The sequence below is a fragment of the Schistocerca gregaria genome, chromosome 7 (assembly GCF_023897955.1).
Source record: "Schistocerca gregaria isolate iqSchGreg1 chromosome 7, iqSchGreg1.2, whole genome shotgun sequence".
NCBI lineage: Eukaryota > Metazoa > Arthropoda > Insecta > Orthoptera > Acrididae > Schistocerca > Schistocerca gregaria.
Window position 1 is genome coordinate 434,264,872 of NC_064926.1, and position 18,934 is coordinate 434,283,805.

Here is an 18,934-nt window from a genome sequence, read left to right on the forward strand (position 1 = left end):
CTGTGCAGCAGCCACTTCACTAGCTGTACAAAGTGTGAAGGAGCGCCTTCTTGCATAAAAATGATCCTATCCACACATTCTCGCTCTTCAAGTGTTCGAATGACGTTGGTGCGCAAAAGACTCTCAAAGCAATTACCAGTTACGGTACAGGTGACAGGACACGCAGGACACACCTCCTCGAAAAAATACGGTCCTACGATAAACATGCAGTCAAGCCACACCACACTGTCATCTTCGCAGAATGAAGTGGTACCGATTGATGTGTGCGAGGATTTTTCACAGCCCATATTCTGCAATTTGCATATCGACATGTCCTTGGACATGGAAATGAATTGGCTTTGCCTGTCCACAGAATGTTCCTTGGCCATTCATTGTCCACTTCCACGCGAGCAAGAAATTCCAGAATGAACGTTTCTCTTGCTGGTAGGTCAGTAGGAAGCAGCTCCTTAATACGGATGATCTGGCATGGGTAAAAACGCAGGATGTTTCATAGTACGTACAACGTTAGGACTATTACCCATGCAGTGCATGTTTGAACACCACCGATTGGCCGCTCCTGCAGTGTTGTGGCCACGTCTTCACAGACGTCAGACCAACTTACATCCTTCTGCCTCACTGCATCTCAAAAGAACCTGTCTTTTCGAATATTGTAATAATTTTCTCCAGACCATTAGCAGATGTCGGACCAGTATATGTTTTCTTGCCACTGAGCGTCCGGAACTTCTGCGTTGCTACTGGCACACAGTCACAGTTATTGTAAAACAGCCTAACCAGCAGCGCGATCTTTCATGAATACGGTCATACTGGGCATCTCGGGCGCAAATTAAGAGACAACTGTGTGCCGCGCGTTGTAGGTGTACATATTCTGATGCTTACAGCGCCATACATTGGTCTAATTTTCGTAATTTCTTTCCACTACGTTTGTCCACGCGTCAGTAATATGCTGCTTAAATTTTGGCGTCATTCTGAGCAGTGGTTCTCTTTCTACAGCGTTTTTAAACTGTAACTTAAATTATGGATACCCTGTATATAGGGAGCACTCAAATGAAAACGAGACATATGGAAAAGAAGAAAGTAAACTGTTTATTATTTGCAAAGTAATCACCATAACTGCTAACACATTTATCTCCCTGTGAGACAAGACGGCCAATGCCTTCATAAAAAAAGTGTTTGCTGTTGCCTACGAAATCACGATTGTACGCAGGCTACGTCCGAAGCAAATCGACGACGACATATATGAACCCAACTCTGCTTCTCAAATGCTAACTAGGTATGGGAAATGGATATACATCCTAAACCCCTTCTCCTCCCCTCTCTATCCATATTCTCCTCCCTCCTCTCACTATCTTATCGTTCCAAGCCTCTCTGGTCATCTTCTCCTTCACCGTCTCTACGTCCTTTTCCTCAGCCACCACTTAGCTTAGCTCCTCTTCCCTCTTCTCTCTAACCTTAACAATAGTCTATTGTATTGCCAATTCCGCTTCCGTAGTTGTATTATAAACATAAGACAGTAAGCCACAAATACAACTACCCTGTTTTCTGTGAAAATAGACTGCGAGGAGCAAAACAAAACAGCACACTGTTCTGATAACAGTTGTTGTTTAAAATGTACATAACAGAAAGAATATGTATGGGAAAAACAATTTGTCGAATGGTTTAAGTATCCTACTACCATAGATAAAAAATACAAGAACAAGGAATAAAAACAAAACGCACGTTTTCACAGCTGAGCACAGTATAGCATTTCCTTCCTTACAGTCGGATTTAACAGAGAAGCACAGCATAGCATTTTCTTAGTTACAGTCGGTTTGAACAGAAAGCCTGTATATTGTTGTTTAACAAAATGTGAAGCCTACGTGTGTCTGAACATTTATCAGAGTGTTGAATAAATATTTGAAGTCAGTCGGTCAAGAAATTTTCGACATTTTGTTCTAACTACGTTTCCCATTTACACATTAGACATAAATTTATATGTGACATATGTTAAATAAATATGTAGACCATGGCTGTCCGAATGTTCATTAGAAGTAAATCGATCAAGTACTTTTCGAAATTTTAAGTAACAACGTTTCCCCTTTCTACATTAAATATATACAAGGTGAGTCACCTAACATTACCGCTGCATATATTTCGTAAACCACATCAAATACTGACGAATAGATTCCACAGACCGAACGTGAGGAGAGGGGCTTGTGTAGTGGTGAATACAAACCATAAGAAAATGCAAGGAAGTATGTTTTTAACTCAAACCTACGTTTTTTTTAAATGGAACCACGTTAGTTTTGTTAGCACATCTGAACATATAAACAAACACGTAATCAGTGCCGTTTGTTGCAATGTAAAATGTTAATTTACATCCGGAGATATTGTAACCTAAAGTTCACGCTTGAGTACCACTCCCCCGCTGTTCGATCGTGTTTATCGGAGAGCACCGAATTACGTAGCGATCCAAAGGGAACGGTGATGGACCTTAGGTACAGAAGAGACCGGAACTGCACATTACGTCCACATGCTAACACCTTTTTATAGGTCTTTTTCACTGACGCACATGTACATTAGCATGAGGGGTGAGGTACACGTACACACGTGGTTTCCGTTTTCAATTACGGAGTGGAATAGAGTGTGTCCCGACATGTCAGGCCAATAGATGTTCAATGTGGTGAACATCATTTGCTGCCCACAATTGCAATCTCTAGCGTAATGAATGTCGTACACGCCGCAGTACATCTGATGTAATGTCGCCGCAGGCTGCCACAATACGTTGTTTCATATCCTCTGGGGTTGTAGGCACATCACGGTACACATTCTCCTTTGACGTACCCTACAGAAAGAAGTCCAGAGGTGTAAGATCAGGAGAACGGGCTGGCCAATTTATGCGTCCTCCGCGTCCTATGAAACGCCCGTCGAACATCCTGTCAAGGGTCAGCCTAGTGTTAATTGCGGAATGTGCAGGTGCACCAGCATGCTGATACCACATACGTCGACGCGTTTCCAGCGGGACATTTTCTAGCAACGTTGGCAGATCATTCTGTAGAAACGCGATGTATGTTGCAGCTGTTTGGGCCCCTGTAATGAAGTACTCTCCGATACTCACGATCGAACGGCGGAGGAGTGGTACTCAAGCGTCAACTTTAGGTTACAATATCTCCGGATGTAATTTACATTTTACAATGCAACAAACGGCACTGATTACGTATTTGTTTATATGTTCAGATGTGCTAACAAAACTAACGTGGTTCCATTTTAAAAAACTTAGGTTTGCGTTAAAAAACATACATCCGTGCATTTTTGTATGGTTTGTATTAAACAATTACACTAGCCCCTCTCCTCACGTTCGGTCTGTGGAATCAGTTCGTCAGTATTTGATGTGGTTTACGAAATATATCGAGCGGTAACGTTAGGTGACTCGCCCTGTATTTCTACAGTACATACATTAAAAAATACATATGTTCATTTGAAAGTTCATTAGAGTATTCTGTAATAATTTGAAGTAAATCGATCAACGGTTCGAGATTTTTGATAGCGACGTTTCCCCTTTACATATTAGATATATTTTCATACTACACATAAATTCAAGAAGCGTAGCCTATGTCCGCCTGAATGTTATTCAGAGTATCATGTAAAACTCTGAAGTAAATCAGTCAACGGATTGTCGAGATATTTGGTAAAAATGCTTCATCTTCATACATTACATTAGCCTAAATCTCTCCAAATGTTCATTATACTACTGTATAAAAATCTGACTTAAATCGAGCAAGAAATTTTCAAGATGATTGGTAACAATGCTTTCCCTTTATATATTACACATACATTTATATGTTACATATATTAAAATATATAGCCTATGGTAATCGAAATGTTCATCTGAGTGTCATATAACAATTTGAAGTAAATCAGATGACAAACTTTAGAGATTTTTTGTATAAAAGTTTCCTCTTTATGTATTACATATGTATTTATATATTATACATATTAAAAATATGTAGTGTACGTATGTCTGGTTGATCATTAGGGTACTGTGTAAAAAATGGAAGTAAATTGGTTAAGAAGTTTTCTAGACCTTCTGTAACAACGTTTCTATGTATTAAGTAGATATTTATATATTAAGGAACATATAGGCCACGGCTCTCCATATGTTCATTAGAGTATCACGTAAAAGTGTGAAGCAAATCAGTAGAGAAATTTTTGAGATTTTTGGTAAAAAGTTTCCCTTTATGTATTATACTTGTATATTATATATATTAAAATATATAGCCTCTGTCTGAATGTTCATTAGACTACCGTTCAAAAAATTGAAGGAAATCGGTGAAGATCTCTTCAAGATTTTCGGTAACAGTATTTCCCCCTTATATACATTACATATGTATTTTATACACTAACAAGCATATAACCTCTGTCTGTTCGAATGTTCATGAGTATTGTGCAAAAATCCTAACGGATACGTTCGTCGTACGTCCCAAAATTGACTGCTGGGTTTATTTTAGGCAGTGTTGCTTCTCTGTTAGCACTGACGACCCTATGTAAACGCTGCTACTCTCGGCCAGTAACTAAAGGCCATCGGCCAAGGCGTTGTCCATGGTAAGAGGTAACGCCTGAAATTTGGTATTCTCGGCACACTCTCGACATTGTGGATCTCGATGTATTGATTTCCGAAATGGAATGTTACATGCATCTAGCTCGAACTACCAATCGCCATTCACAGTCTGTCAAACCCCGTCCTGCAGCCATGGCCACGTCAGAAAGCTTTTCACACGAACACCGCAAGTACAAATGACAGCTTCGCTAACGCACTTCCCTTTTATACCTTGTGCACATGACACTATCACCATGTGTATATGTGCTTATCGCTATCCCTTGACTTTTGTTACCTGTGTGTGTATTTAGAAAAATTGTAGCCTATGTCTGCCCTAACGTTTTTTAGAGTATTATGTGAAAATCTGAAATAATTCAGTGAAGAACGTTTCGGTATTTTGGTACCAGGTATGTATGTATGTTCCACATCTACTCCTAAACTACTGGATATATTTCAACCAACTATGGTACACATCGTACTTACTATCAGGAAAGAAGTACTGTGGAGGTAAGTTCCATCTAGCTCCCATAGGACTGGGGTGGTGTGATTAATTTGCGGTAACACTTCATATCCAGGCTGCCCTGCACGACTGATGTGTTGTACGAGCAGTATTGAAATGTATCCATTAGGTATACATATAAATTTGGATGCCTGAAGAGCAAAGAGAAGGAAGGAGATGGATAGTGAGAGGGGCAAGGATGAGAAGGACAGAGAAAGAGGCAAAGGAGATGGACAGAGAAAGGGGGGAGAAGGAGATGGACAGTTAGAGACGAGAAGGTGAAACGGACAGAGATATAGGATGAAGGAGGAGATTTACACAGAACAAGGAGGAGATGGACAGAGAAGGTGAGGAGAAGATGGATGGGCAGACATAAGTAGATGACCAGAGAGGGAGAAGATAGGGATGGATGTACAGAGAAAGAGAGGGGGACAGAATCAAATATACAGAGACAAAAGAAGACAGACAGAGAGAGGGTGGAGGATTGGGAGGTGTAGGATGCAAGTGGAAGAGGAAGAAGTTGGAGGCGATGTACGAAGAGATAGGAACGAGATCGACAGAAATGGGAGGAGATGGACAGAGAAAAGAGGAAGAGGAGATGGAGAGAGAGATGGGGAAGAAGGAGATGGAAAGAGAGAGGAAGGAGGAGAGGCACAGAGAGAGGGGACAGGAAGAGATGTATGCTATAAATGTGTGGTAACCTAGGTGCATGCAGGCAAATCAGCAGGTAAAAAGCTATTATATGTATTAATGATGTGTTTAGTACAGTCGTGAGAAGAAAAAGATAAGAGCATTGATTAAATTGCTGAACATTAAATTTATACATACCTGTGGAAGTGGCTTCCGCTCTTTTTCTAAATGCAGTCCCGTCAGCTCTATCACACCAGGCAGTCTCGGTCGTGGATAGTTCATGCTGAAGTGATTGTTTACAAGAAGGAGGCTGAAGTTTCTCTCAAAATCACGTATAGGGGGGAGATCAGCGCCGAAATGCTTTTGTAGTACCTCTTCTTGATCCGATATCATTCTGTAATTCCATATGTAATGGAAGCGTGCTGTTACGTATGCATTATACAGCCTCTCCCAGAAGGACATGTGGTCCGAGTAGCCGACCATTATATCAGGGGAGCAGGAGGGGTTGTTGGGATTTCCCAGCGCTGCCAGTGCCGGGCTGGGAGCGCCCAGGGAGACGAAGCCAATCATCGGTGGGGATCCCAGCTTGTGCACCAAGCCGTAGTAGCAGTGATGCATGAACCTCTCCAGGATGACCACGTCGAAAGATACCTGGGACCTGCAAACAAAATTAAGGTGTCGACCTTCTTCAAATGCCCTCTTGATTGTGAAACTGTAAAAAATCACGGATATCCTCACATAGATGCTTACTTACTGAATTAAATCCTTCATCTGTTGGGATCCTAGCTGCATTTCACATATATCTTTTCTTGTGAGAGCGCAGATGCTCAGTAGTTCAATAGGACTTACATCTGAGGTTGAGGTAAAGTCGAATGAGGCTTTCCAGTAATCATACGACATCGACAGGTCAATTTCAGTGTAATTATGGATATTTTCCTGCAGGAAAGAAAAGACTTTTTTGATATAGTAGCCAGTAACAGTAATCTGAAAGTTGTACAGAATGTACTTCCATTTGCTTATTATAGTACTGTTCATGCTTTATTCGCACTCTTTAGATCTTTATGAAATGGCTCTGAGCACTATGGGACTTAACATCTGTGGTCATCAGTCCCCTAGAACTTTACTTAAACCTAACTAACCTAAGGACATCACACACATCCATGCCCGAGGCAGGATTCGAACCTGCGACCGTAGCAGTCACGCGGTTCTGGACTGAGCGCCTTAACCGCGAGACCACCGCGGCCGGCTGAGATCTTTATAGTAAAACTGTCAGATGTAAACACATTTCTTCCACATATTGCTATAAACGTGGATCAGCAACATTCGATTATCTATCAAGTTAAGAACTGGTAAGATATCAATAAACCATACCGAAAATATGTTTTGAACTTCAATTAACAGCCAAACACTAATTTAAAGAACGTAGCTTGCATAACACTTGTAAGAGACATAAAATCGATTTGGTTAGGACGAATATCCTAAATCGCCTCTGTAGCCGAAAGATAGGTGTTTTATGTAGAACATCGCAACGTCGCAACACTAAAAACTCCGCACAATATAATGCAGACATCCAATGAAAGAGGAGGATTACTATTTGTAACATCAGAGCGCAGTCCTACAAGCTCTATCATAAACGAGGTAGACCCACCAAGCAGAGAAACACCAGTTGATGTTAACCCCATCAATACCCATGTCATACACCTACGCTCATTCTTCGTAGAGTACAGCTACAGAGAAAAATCAGTTGCACGAAATCCAGCAAATAAGAAAATAAACACTGAAGTGACAAAAATCATGGAATATTCACTTTTATGAGCACTTGCTCGACAGAAATGGCAAGAATTCATATAACTTTTCCAGAACATCTCAAAACAGAGAAACACACATTTCCTCCGTCATCTATGCTTAACATACGAATTTTACATATAGTTGAAAAGGCTACAAAATGAATCTTTTCGAAGAATTTGAAAAATATAAAAATTCTCAGGTAAATTCAAAAGATTTGTTGAATGATCAGTTTGCATTAAAAACACGGCTATTTTGATTGCATAGTATCTCATATAAAACATGAAAATTAGTCAATTCCTTTCATATGTTAGAACTACATGTCATGTTCTCTCATATATATATATATATATATATATATATATATATATATATATATATATATATATATATATATATATAACTTAGTTATATTTACTAGTAGCACAATAGTCGTAGATACGTAAATGTCATTCAGATACTGTAAATTGTCGGTTAGTATTTAAAATAATCACATACAGTATGTATATTTCTGGACATACCATGGAATTATGCTTCAATGAAGAAGATATTGACATCTGCAAAACCAAAACAAAGTATGTTTCTGTAATATTCTTTTCATACATCACGTAAATATACAGCCGACGTCTAAGGATTTATATCATCCCTAATTTTGATGGCTTCTGAAGATGACATATTAATTTGTAGAAACCGGTAAAATATAATAAAATTTATTTGCAACAGATGCCTGAATTTTATCCTGGGAGAAAGCACCTCCTAATATCCTGTTGGACCTCCTTCTGCCCGCAGCAACTCGATGTGACATGGTTACAAGAGGTTATTCGAATTCCACTGCAGAAATATTGAGCCATGCTGCCATTATTGCGAAAATGTTGCCGGTACAGGATTTTGTGAGCGAACTGACCTCTGATTATGTCCCATACATATTCGACGGGTTTCGTGTCAGGCGATCAGGGTGGAAAAATCAATCGCTCGAACTATATAGAATGTTCTTCAAACCAATCGCGAATAATTGTCCCTGTGACGGAGCGCATAAAAGCTCCAAACGTTGTTTGGCAACATGAAGTCCATGAATGCCTGCAAATAGCCTCTAAGAATCCGAACCTAGGTACTTCCAATGATCGGTTCAGTTGAACCAGAGGACCCAGTCCATTCCATGTAAATGATGCCAACATCATTATGGAACTTCCAGGCAGATTAAAATTGTGTGCCGGACCGAGACTCGTACTCGGGACCTTTGCCTTTAGCGGGCAAGTGCTCCACCAACAGAGTTCCCAGGCACGAGCCACGCCCCGACCTCACAACTTTACTTCTGTCAGTACCTCGTCTCCTACCTTCCAAACTTTACAGAAGCTCTTCTGAGAACCTTGCAGAGCTAGCGTTCCTAAAAGAAAGGATATTGCGGAGACATGGCTTAGCCACAGCCTGGGGGATGTTTCCAGAATGAGATTTTTACTCTGCAGCGGAGTGTGCCCTAATATGAAACTTCCTGGCAGATTAAAACTGTCTCCGCAATATCCTTTTCTCAGGTATGCTAGTTCTGCAAGGTTCGCAGGAGAGCTTGTGTAAAGTTTGAAAGGTAGGAGACGAGGTACTAGCAGAAGCAAAGCTGTGAGGACGGGGCGTGAGTCGTACTTGAGTAGCTCAGTTGGCAAAGGCAAAGGCAAAGGTCTCGAGTTCAAGTCTCGGTCTGGCATACAGTTTTAGTCTGCCAGGAAGTTATATATCAGCGCACACTCCGCTGCAGAGTGAAAATCTCGTTCTGGATCATTATAGAACAACCACCAGCTTGCCCAGTGCCTTGTTGACATCTTGGGTGCATGGCTTCATATGGTCTGCACCACACTCGAACCCTGTCATCGTCTCATACCAACTGTAATGGGACTCTTGTCACCGGGTCACAGTTTCCCAGTCACCTAGCGTCCAACTGATACGGTCACAAGCACAGGAGAGGAGCAGCAGACGATGTGCAATTACAAAAGTCACTCGCATGCTTCCGTAACCCATTAATGCCACATTTCGCCACACTGTCCTAAAGAATATGTTCGTCGTACGTTTCACATCGATTTCTGATGTTATTTCACGCAGTCTGTTAGTTTGCTAGAACTGACAACACTATGCAGACACCGCTGCACACGGTCGTTGAGTGAAGACCATCGGGCACTGCGCTGTCCACGTTCAGAGGTAATGCCTGAAATTTGTTATGCTCGACACACACTTGACCCTGTGCATCTCGGAATACAGAACTCCCTAACGATTTACGAAATGGAATGTCCCTTGTATCTAGCTCCAACTACCATTCCGCGTTCAAAGTCTGTTAATTCCCGTCGTGCGGCCATAACCACGTCGGAAACCTTTTCACATCAACCACCCGAGTACAAATGACAGCTCCTCCGGACCACTGAAAGCAAAGGATCAATTAACACTTAAGAATCAGTACACAATTGCTGAGACAATGATGCACCTGTTGCCAAGTGACATGTTCTAACTTAACACGAAAATAGAGTTGCCTTTATCCTTTAGCACAGAATGTTCGTAATTTCCAAATAGTTTATTCACCCCATCATTATCTTTCGAGACAAGCAGGCAACAGTGGACAGACTAATTTTTCCTGTATTGTTTTATTTTATATTGACATTCTACGTATCTTGAACCTTCGAAAGCAAAAGTGTGAGGGAGTCTTAGAATTATTCAGTCTTTGTTCAGTGTACGGTAGTTACGTAAAATATTAGTAATAAAATAACGAAAATCGATTATTTCAGAAACGGGTTATTTTGTGCCGCTTTCGTAGTGAGGTTAAACTTAAGCTCAAAAATACCGATATAACCGAAAACCGGTTGTTTCAGCGATAACTGTCATGCCTAGTTCGTATGCCGTGTTACATGGCTGAGGGTGGTACACCGTTCTTGGGAGGCAAGATTGGCTGTCCACGTTGGTGCACCAACCAATCGGGCAACTCACTCACGGAGTGGTCATTGGCACACCCAAACCGGAAGCTCTACTCTTATATTCTGTCCACGCCCATGGAGACCACTCCAGTAATCATAACGTTCTGCTAATGTTACTGTGAGATCCGCCATCAGCATTGTTGCTGATACTACACTGTGCTATCTATCGTCTTCTACAGCTAATGGCAGGTAGCCACTGATGAACCAAGATGACAGCCCATAGTGCCAGCTGACGAATTAGGAACAATACGAGCGGCTTTCTCCAGGCAGCCTCCAAACGTTATCACATCGGCAACTCCATTCGTGCAGAGACTGAGGAGCAGTCGGATTCGGCATACAGTGTGCATTTCATGGGGACACTTTCCACCCCCCCCCCCCCCCCCCGCCACATCTCTACAGGAAAAGCAAGTAATACATGTGTTTCAGTCAGTACGTGCATTCTTTGGAGATTCACACTAGTGGCTGCTGCAATCTATAATTATCGATTACTACAGTCTTGAAGATCACCTAAAGAACATGAAGTTAAAATGAGTTTAATAAGAACCATAGCAGTTAATAACGGTTATGAGCCTTCCCTATCGCATAACATTTTCAAAGAAAAAACTAGCAGCAGAGTTACCACTTTAGGCAATATTGCTAGTAATGACAGTGTGGAAGGCAAAAACATTTTCACAAAACCGTTTCTAGGGACTAATTTCTACAAAATTCGATGCCTGCTAGAAAAAGGTATGGAAAAAGATATGGATGCAGAGTTGCTTTTTCCATAAATAGCAGTTTGCAGAAAAATCCAGTTCACAATTTGACATCTACGGTTATTCCTTTCTGTAATTCAAGGGTTTTTAAAATCACTTGTGACACTTGCCCAGTTTGTTACATAAGACAGACCGGAAGAGCCATCAGTATCAGATTTAAGGCACATTCATCAGAAAGAAAGAAAGAATACCAATGTACATAATTCATCCTTCGCGGACATTATGCTTTTTACAGGTCACAAACCTAAGGGAGTAGATGAGGTTCCTATCTTCCATAACGAAGAGAAAGATTATGGGCTTCATATTCTTGAAGAACTGGAAATTTTCAAGTATCTGTATGTTACTAACAGTCTCGGTCTCAGTTAACGGCTTTACTTGCGTAATGAATATTTCTTTAAATGCCTTCAACCGATATTCGCAACAATTTGACATTTTGTCGTTCTTTGGATGAAGGTCGTAATTCATAGATCTCGAACATCACTTTCCTCCTCTTTTAATTTTTTTAATAGTATTCCATTGCTATTGCTCCTATTATGTTACTACTGTTACTTTAAGCACTTTAATGCTGATTGCACAGGACAGATGGCGCATATAACTGCTCCTACATATATTGCTCCTACTATGTTACTACTGTTACTTTAAGCACTTTAATGCTGATTGCACAGGACAGATGGCGCATATAACTGCTGTTTCGGTTTACAGCATTTTCAGTTTCTTTTATTTATTATTTATCTTTGTACTTCTGTTATTAAGCTTAGTCTCTTCTTATAACTGTTCCCATTTATAAAGTAACTGTTTTCCTAATGTGTGCCACGCTGCGCTTTTCATGCTCCATAGGTGGCGTGCACTGCGCTGTTTCTTCGTAGCGGCGAAATCAGTTGACGAACGTTTCAGTCTAATGTCAGAACTGGAGGCTTGCTACATTCATGGTTTTAATGTTGGCTTTACAAGATAACTTTTACTTATCTGACTTGTTTATATTATATCCCCATGCAATATTAATTTATGTAAATAATACGTAACCTATTTTTAATACTTCTAGTACTGCTTATGGCTTTTCATGTGGTTGCTATTCTCCTGCTTTGTCCGCAGCTCGTGGTCGTGCGGTAGCGTTCTCGCTTCCCGCGCCCCGGTTCCCCGATTCGATTCCCGGCGGGGTCAGGGATTTTCTCTACCTCTTGATGGCTGGGTGTTGTGTGATGTCCTTAGGTTAGTTAGGTTTAAGTAGTTCTAAGTTCTAGGGGACTGATGACCATAGATGTGAAGTCCCATAGTGCTCAGAGCCATTTGAACCATTTTCCTCCTGCTTTGATATAAAAATTTATAAGCAGCTGTAACTCATTCAGTTGAAGATACCCTTAGCTTGTATCAAAAAACAGATCAGTGCAATAAAATGTGTTCAACCGGTGGGCTGTTTTTATCCTTCATTAAAAAAATTTTTGAATATTATATTTTTAAAATATGGGGTGATTTTAATTAAAATTTCAAACCGCTGTAGAAATAACACCACTGAACATAATGACGACAAATTGCAAAGAAATGTTATCAGAGAAGGGGGAAAACGTATAGCAGAAGAAAAATAAATAGTTACAAAATGTAGCAGTAGGTGGTGCTGTAAACATCATAATTTAATAGTAGTCGACTACAAGTGACAATCGAATCATACAACAATGCCTAAGGTGTACGGTTGACATTAAACAAACTGTACTACTCAGTGTACATGGGTGTACAGGTCATATCGTATTGGATGGGTAAATCGGTTTTTTATTGTGCAGAGGCCAAACACCACATAAAAAGCATCACTCACATCGGTTTTTAGTTGGCCTAAGGCAAAAAACCGCATAAAAAACATCAATCACATCGGTTTTTAATTGCTCTAAGGCCCAAAACCGCATAAAGAGCATAAATCAAAATCAAATCGGATTATTAAGTTCCTTGTGGCTGGCGCAGAACATGTTCAATATGCTGTTCACCTTTTTCTGCAACAAGCGGAAATCGAGAAAGCATGTTCCACAACTGATCAAAGTGTTTCCGAGGCCACATTCAGAATGTGTTGCGCAATGCATGCCGTAAATGCAGCCAAGTTTGCATGGGAACACTGAACTCAATGTCTTTCAGATAGCCCCACAGCCAGAAGTCATACGGATTAACATCAGGTGATCGGGACGGCCAGGCTATACGGAAATGGCAGCTGATAATACTAGCATTTCTGAAATGGCGCTTTGGCAGCTGCTTAACTGGATTTGCAATGTGCGGAGGTGCGCCTCCTTGCATAAAAAATACCCCATCCACGTATCCAAGCCGTTAGAGAGCTGGAATGACTTGCTTGCGCAAAAGACAGTCATAGTGCTTTCCAGTGATGGTACAGAAATCACCTGTCTCTTCAAAAAAATATTGCCCTATGATAACTGATACCGTATACCTGACCTTTTCAGGATGAAGTGATACTGGTTGATTTGCGTGTGGATTTTCCATTGCCCATATTCGGCAATTCTGTGTACTGACATATCCTATCAGATGGTAGTGGGCTTCGTCTGTCCACAAAATCTTCCACTGTTAATCACTGTCCACTTCCGTGCGAGCAAAAGATTCTAATGCAAAGGTTTCTCTTGCTGGCAGGTTAACAGGAAGCAACTCGTGCACATGGGTAATATTGAATGGATTTTACGCAATGTGCTCACAGAAATGACCAGTTTTCGGGCAATTCTCCAAGCACTACACGTTTGCACACCAACGCTCGCCTCCTCCTGCATTGGTGGGACTACTGCTTCCAGTGACACTGAATTAGTTTGTTTCGTCCCTAAACAAGGTTGCACACCAAAAGAGACGGCCGCGGTGGACTCGCGGTTAAGGCTCTCAGTCCGGAACCTAGTGACTGCTACGGTCGCAGGTTCGAATCCTGCCTCGGGCATGGATGTGTGTGATGTCCTTAGGTTAGTTAGGTTTAAGTAGTTCTAAGTTCTAGGGGACTGATGACCACAGATGTTAAGTCCCATAGTGCTCAGAGCCATTTTGCACGCCAAAAGAACCCATCTTTTCGAAACTCCATTCACGTGACCCTCTGATCAGAAGACAAAGCAAGGGAGTCTGAAGCAAACAGTGATCTGCTGGGCCTGATCAAGGATTAACTTATAGTTCTATTTCCATAAAGTATTTATTTCTATCTCGTTTCGTAGACTTGGGATTTTGTGACACTGAAGCATCTCCCACTTTGAGTTCCGAATATGGGGCTAATTTAACTTTACTTGATTTTACCTTACTGCCACGCACATTGACTCAAGCATCAGTAACATAATCAGCACTCCTCTTCAACGACGGATTGGTGATCCTTGCAACTATATCAGCGTAACCAGTTTAAGGCACCTAAATTTCACAGTAGCTCGCTTAGTCAAAAGTGGTTCAGTCATTCTCTGCTGCTTTAAGCCCTTTTATAAATATGTTTCACTCGAGAAGCACATTAATTAGCCAAAATTTTAGCAAAGAATTAATGGAATAAATAATAATGAATATAAATCATTGAAGGATAAACACTATGAAACAATCCTATAGCATGATAATGTGGCCAATAATAGATGGGCTACTCTTTGAATATCTGATTACTCAAGAAAACACACAAATTTATTAGAATAGTGGTCTCACCTAAAATTTGTTAACTGAATGCAATACAGAGTCAAGATAGAATACAATAAATACGTTGCTGGGGAAGCGGAGCATTTGCAGTCAATAACAAGAGCGAACTAAGTCTTGAAATGAAGCAATAAAACAATTTAAAAAATCTGCAGCACGCAAGTATTTAAACAGTAATCAGTTTACCGCTGCTAGAAATCTTCAGTCAGTGATAACACAACTGCGATTCTAAGTTCACAGGTACGAAGAGTTCTGTAATCCAAATTTCGAACTGGTGGGCACCAAGCAGCGCATTGACTGTACAATATGACGACGAAAGACCACGATTTCTGCTCCGTTTGGTTATTTAAAACCTTGATCACCTTACCAGTACCTTACTCAACACAGCAACTTAAACACTGGCCACCATTTTTTAAATCCGACATATTATAAAATTAATGCATTTTAAATTTATGTAAAAAATACTCTAGACTGATTAGCAACATAATGTCACATTATTCACTTTTATACACCACAACCGAAACTGCTGGAAAACAAGTCAACATAGCGACTTCGTACACTTTGGAGCTGCAGTCCTACGTTAGTCAAATGGCCACCTTATATACAGGTTGTTCAATTTATCTGATGACCGGTTGTGCAGCGCAGTAGGTGCCGGGCAGCGAGCGTTCCGTCACCCCGAGATCAGATGCCGTGTCGCCTGTCTGCTGCTGCGGTACCACATGACTACATTTAAAATATGACCAAATGAATCTTGTGCTCTCCCGTGTCCCGCAAGAAGATGCTGAAACTGTCTGCCATTATTTTTCACGCATTTCTGACATCTACACAAGAAATTATTGTTCACACAATGTAATTCTATCTGAGATACCGAATTGACTGATTCTTGGATATTATCCTTGAGCTCCTCTATCGTGTGAGGATTTGTTGTGTACACTTTGTGCTTCAGTGCACCCCACAAATAAAAATCGTCCGCTTCTAGCGGGGCAGATATTGTTACTAATCATTCTTTCATCGAAGACATGGTGAACTGAAAGCACAGAAACATTGGCCATATGAGCCCTTACCGAATGCTGTTTAAAAAGGTGAAGATTCGTTCTCTTTCACTCAGTTCATTGAAAAACGGTCGCAAAATGTTTTGCACATATCCCTCACTTGTAACTGTGTTATTAAAAATATGGGCCTATTATTCCGTCACTATTAACTGCCCACCACACCCCTATTTTCTCATCATGAATGGGATCCTTATGAAGCACAACAGGTCTATCTGCATCCCTGTGTCGACAGTTCTGGGAATTAAAATACCAAGTAAATGGAATCAAGCCTTATCTGAAAATAGAATGAGGTAAAGATCCATTTCACCATCGTGCACTTGTTTTAAAACCCATTCGCAAAACTGAAGCCTGTGCCCAGAATCACCAGGTCGAAGTTCTTGTACTGCCCATACTCTATAGGGCCTTAGCACAAGCAGTTTAGCACCTCTTCGTACAGGGGTGCATGATATTTGGGTTCACTGCGAAAGACGTCTAAGAGATTTTTTTGAGAATTTTCCAGTAGATATGCATTGTCATCGAGACAAGCCTCTGTGAGCATTATACGTTGTCGTTCACGCTTCTTGTCTTGAACACTTCCTGTTTCACAAAATTTATTCCCTAACTTGTGCACTGCATCACGGCTCAGAACTCGAACACCTGGAAACTTCTGTTCATTAATCTCCGAATAGTACTAGCAGACTCTGTACACCCACACAAATTGTAAATAAATATTTGTTGTAGAACTGAATAATTCGCTCTTGCAATTGTGACGTTCGTAAACTTCACTGTTATATTCGTGATGCCTGTTTCACCCTCGAGTGACACTGGCCAACAAGGTTGGCCTTCAGGCTAAGACCCACAAAAAAGGGGGAGGGGGGGGGGGGAGCATAGTGCAGTACCACGGGACCCATTCGATCGGCAGGCGCGGCCTCCGTGGTTGGCCGGAATTACCCCCAGGCAGGTGGTTATCAGATACATGGAACACACTGGAAACAGCAAGTGCCGTTGAATTTCTTACACAAGCCTTTCGGTCTGCAGGTCGTTTCAAGCAGATTTCCAGGTCGTGTCATTGACAGGCAATTTTGGCCCCCAACAGTCCAGACCTCAAGCCATGTGATTTCTTTGTTTGAGGCAACCAAAGGAAATAATTTTCCCGGAAGTCCACACTGAACACAGATGCCTTATTCTTCAAGCTTGCAGCGAAGTCACGCAGGTCATGTGCCGCAGAGTTATAGCTAACATCACTCTTCGAACGAATAAAGTTAGGAATCAAACTAGTGGACATACTGAGCATGTGCTGAGTTAGAGAAATCCGCCACAGAGTATCTTCCATGACAGTATATGTCTTTGAATTTTTCTTGAGAGTAAAGCTTTTAAAACAAGATCATGATACATTTTGTGCGCCATTCGTACGAACCTAGAGTTGAAACCAGAAATATTATGATATATTAAATTAGGTTGGCAAGTTTACAGAAGATACCCTCAATATTACAAGTGTAACATGTCGACTGAACTAGGTGAACAGTTTTCGACAAAGTTATGCTACCAACAACAGCTTACATTTACGAGACACGAGCACTAAATGTGTTCATTGTTATTAAACTCACAGTTGCTCAAAGAAACATAAGAAGATCAGTGTTTGGTCATACAAAGAACCACAGAAAGGAAGCAGTAGATATCAGATGAATAAGAAAGGTCAGTAACATTATGGAAACAGTAAATGTCTAGAAATGGCAGTGGCCTGGTCATGTAGTTAAAGAAATGAGAGCAGATGGTCAAACCAAATACTAGATTGGAGACCAGTTTACCAAAACAGACTAAGGAGAAGACCCCAGAGAAATGGAACAGAGACTCTGGATACAATTGGTAACAGTAAGCTCAAGATTGGCATAAATCAAAGTACCGGGTGGGGTCCGACATTACATGCTGAGGACATACCATCAAGTGAATGAATTGGCTGACGATGCAATGATACCGACTTACTCTTATAGGGTCTGTTGTTATGAGTGTCACCTGGTGCCCTCTCCTGATGAGTTCGAGCACTATGAGTCTGAAAGGCAGCTGGTGGCTGATGGAGGGCGTCGGGATGACGCCCAGAATCCTGGCGGAATGAGTCACTGTAGCCGTCACAGTCAGAATCAGGAAGAGAGCCACAGGAGTCCTCATGGCGAGAATGTCGACAACGTACCTGCAAACACAGTCAAAGTTCTACGCTGAGACAATGTTTCTGTGGCAATTAAATATTGAAACTCAGCATCACGCTCTATCATCGTTTCATGTAAAGTTATACCTTGCTGCAGAAGGATAGATTCATTCTACACTACTGGCCATTACAACTGCTACACAACGAAGATGACGTGCTACAGACGCGAAATTTTACCGACAGGAAGAAGATGCTTAGTATGCAAATGATTAGCTTTTCAGAGCATTCACACAAGGTTGGCGCCGGTGGCGACATCTACAACGTGCTGACATGAGGAAAGTTTCCAACCGATTTCTCATACACAAACAGCAGTTGACCGACGTTGCCTGCTGAAACTACCAGCTCAGAGACCATGGTTGTGGTTATCCTTGACCCTGCATCACAGACAGGAGCGCCTGCGATGGTGTACTCATCGACGAACCTGGGTGCACGAATGGCAAAACGTCATTTTTTCTGATGAATTCAGGTTCTTTTTACAGCATCATGATGGTCGCATCCGTGTTTGGCGACATCGCGGTAAACGCACATTGGAAGCACGTATTCGTCATCACCATACTGGCGTATCACCTGGCGTGATGGTATGGGGTGCCATTGGTTACGCGTCTCTGTCACCTCTTGTTCCCACGGACGGCACTTTGAACAGTGGACGTTACATTGCAATTGTGTTACGACCCGTGGGTCTACCCTTCATTCGATCCCTGCGAAACCCTACATTTCAGCAGGATAATGCACGACCGCATGTTGCAGGTCCTGTACGGGCCTTTCTGGATACAGAAAATGTTCGACTCCTGCCCTGGCCAGCACATTCTCCAGATCTCTGACCAATTGAAAACGACTGTCCAATGGTGGCCGTGCAACTGGCTCGTCAAAATACGCCAGTCACTAC

At 41.5% G+C, this 18,934-nt stretch overlaps 1 protein-coding gene across 1 annotated transcript in view; it reads right to left on the reverse strand.

The window, feature by feature from the left end:
* LOC126282417 (UDP-glycosyltransferase UGT5-like) overlaps window positions 1-18,011 on the reverse strand; it is a 60,131-nt gene extending 42,120 nt beyond the window's left edge. Inside the window, exons 1-3 of the mRNA XM_049982075.1 lie at window positions 17,829-18,011; window positions 6,457-6,638; window positions 5,901-6,360 (exon numbers count right to left, since the gene is read on the reverse strand). Of these exons, the coding sequence (XP_049838032.1) occupies window positions 5,901-6,360; window positions 6,457-6,638; window positions 17,829-18,011 (825 nt within the window). The remainder of the gene's footprint in view (window positions 1-5,900; window positions 6,361-6,456; window positions 6,639-17,828) is intronic.
* Between the last annotated feature and the right edge of the window lie 923 nt (window positions 18,012-18,934).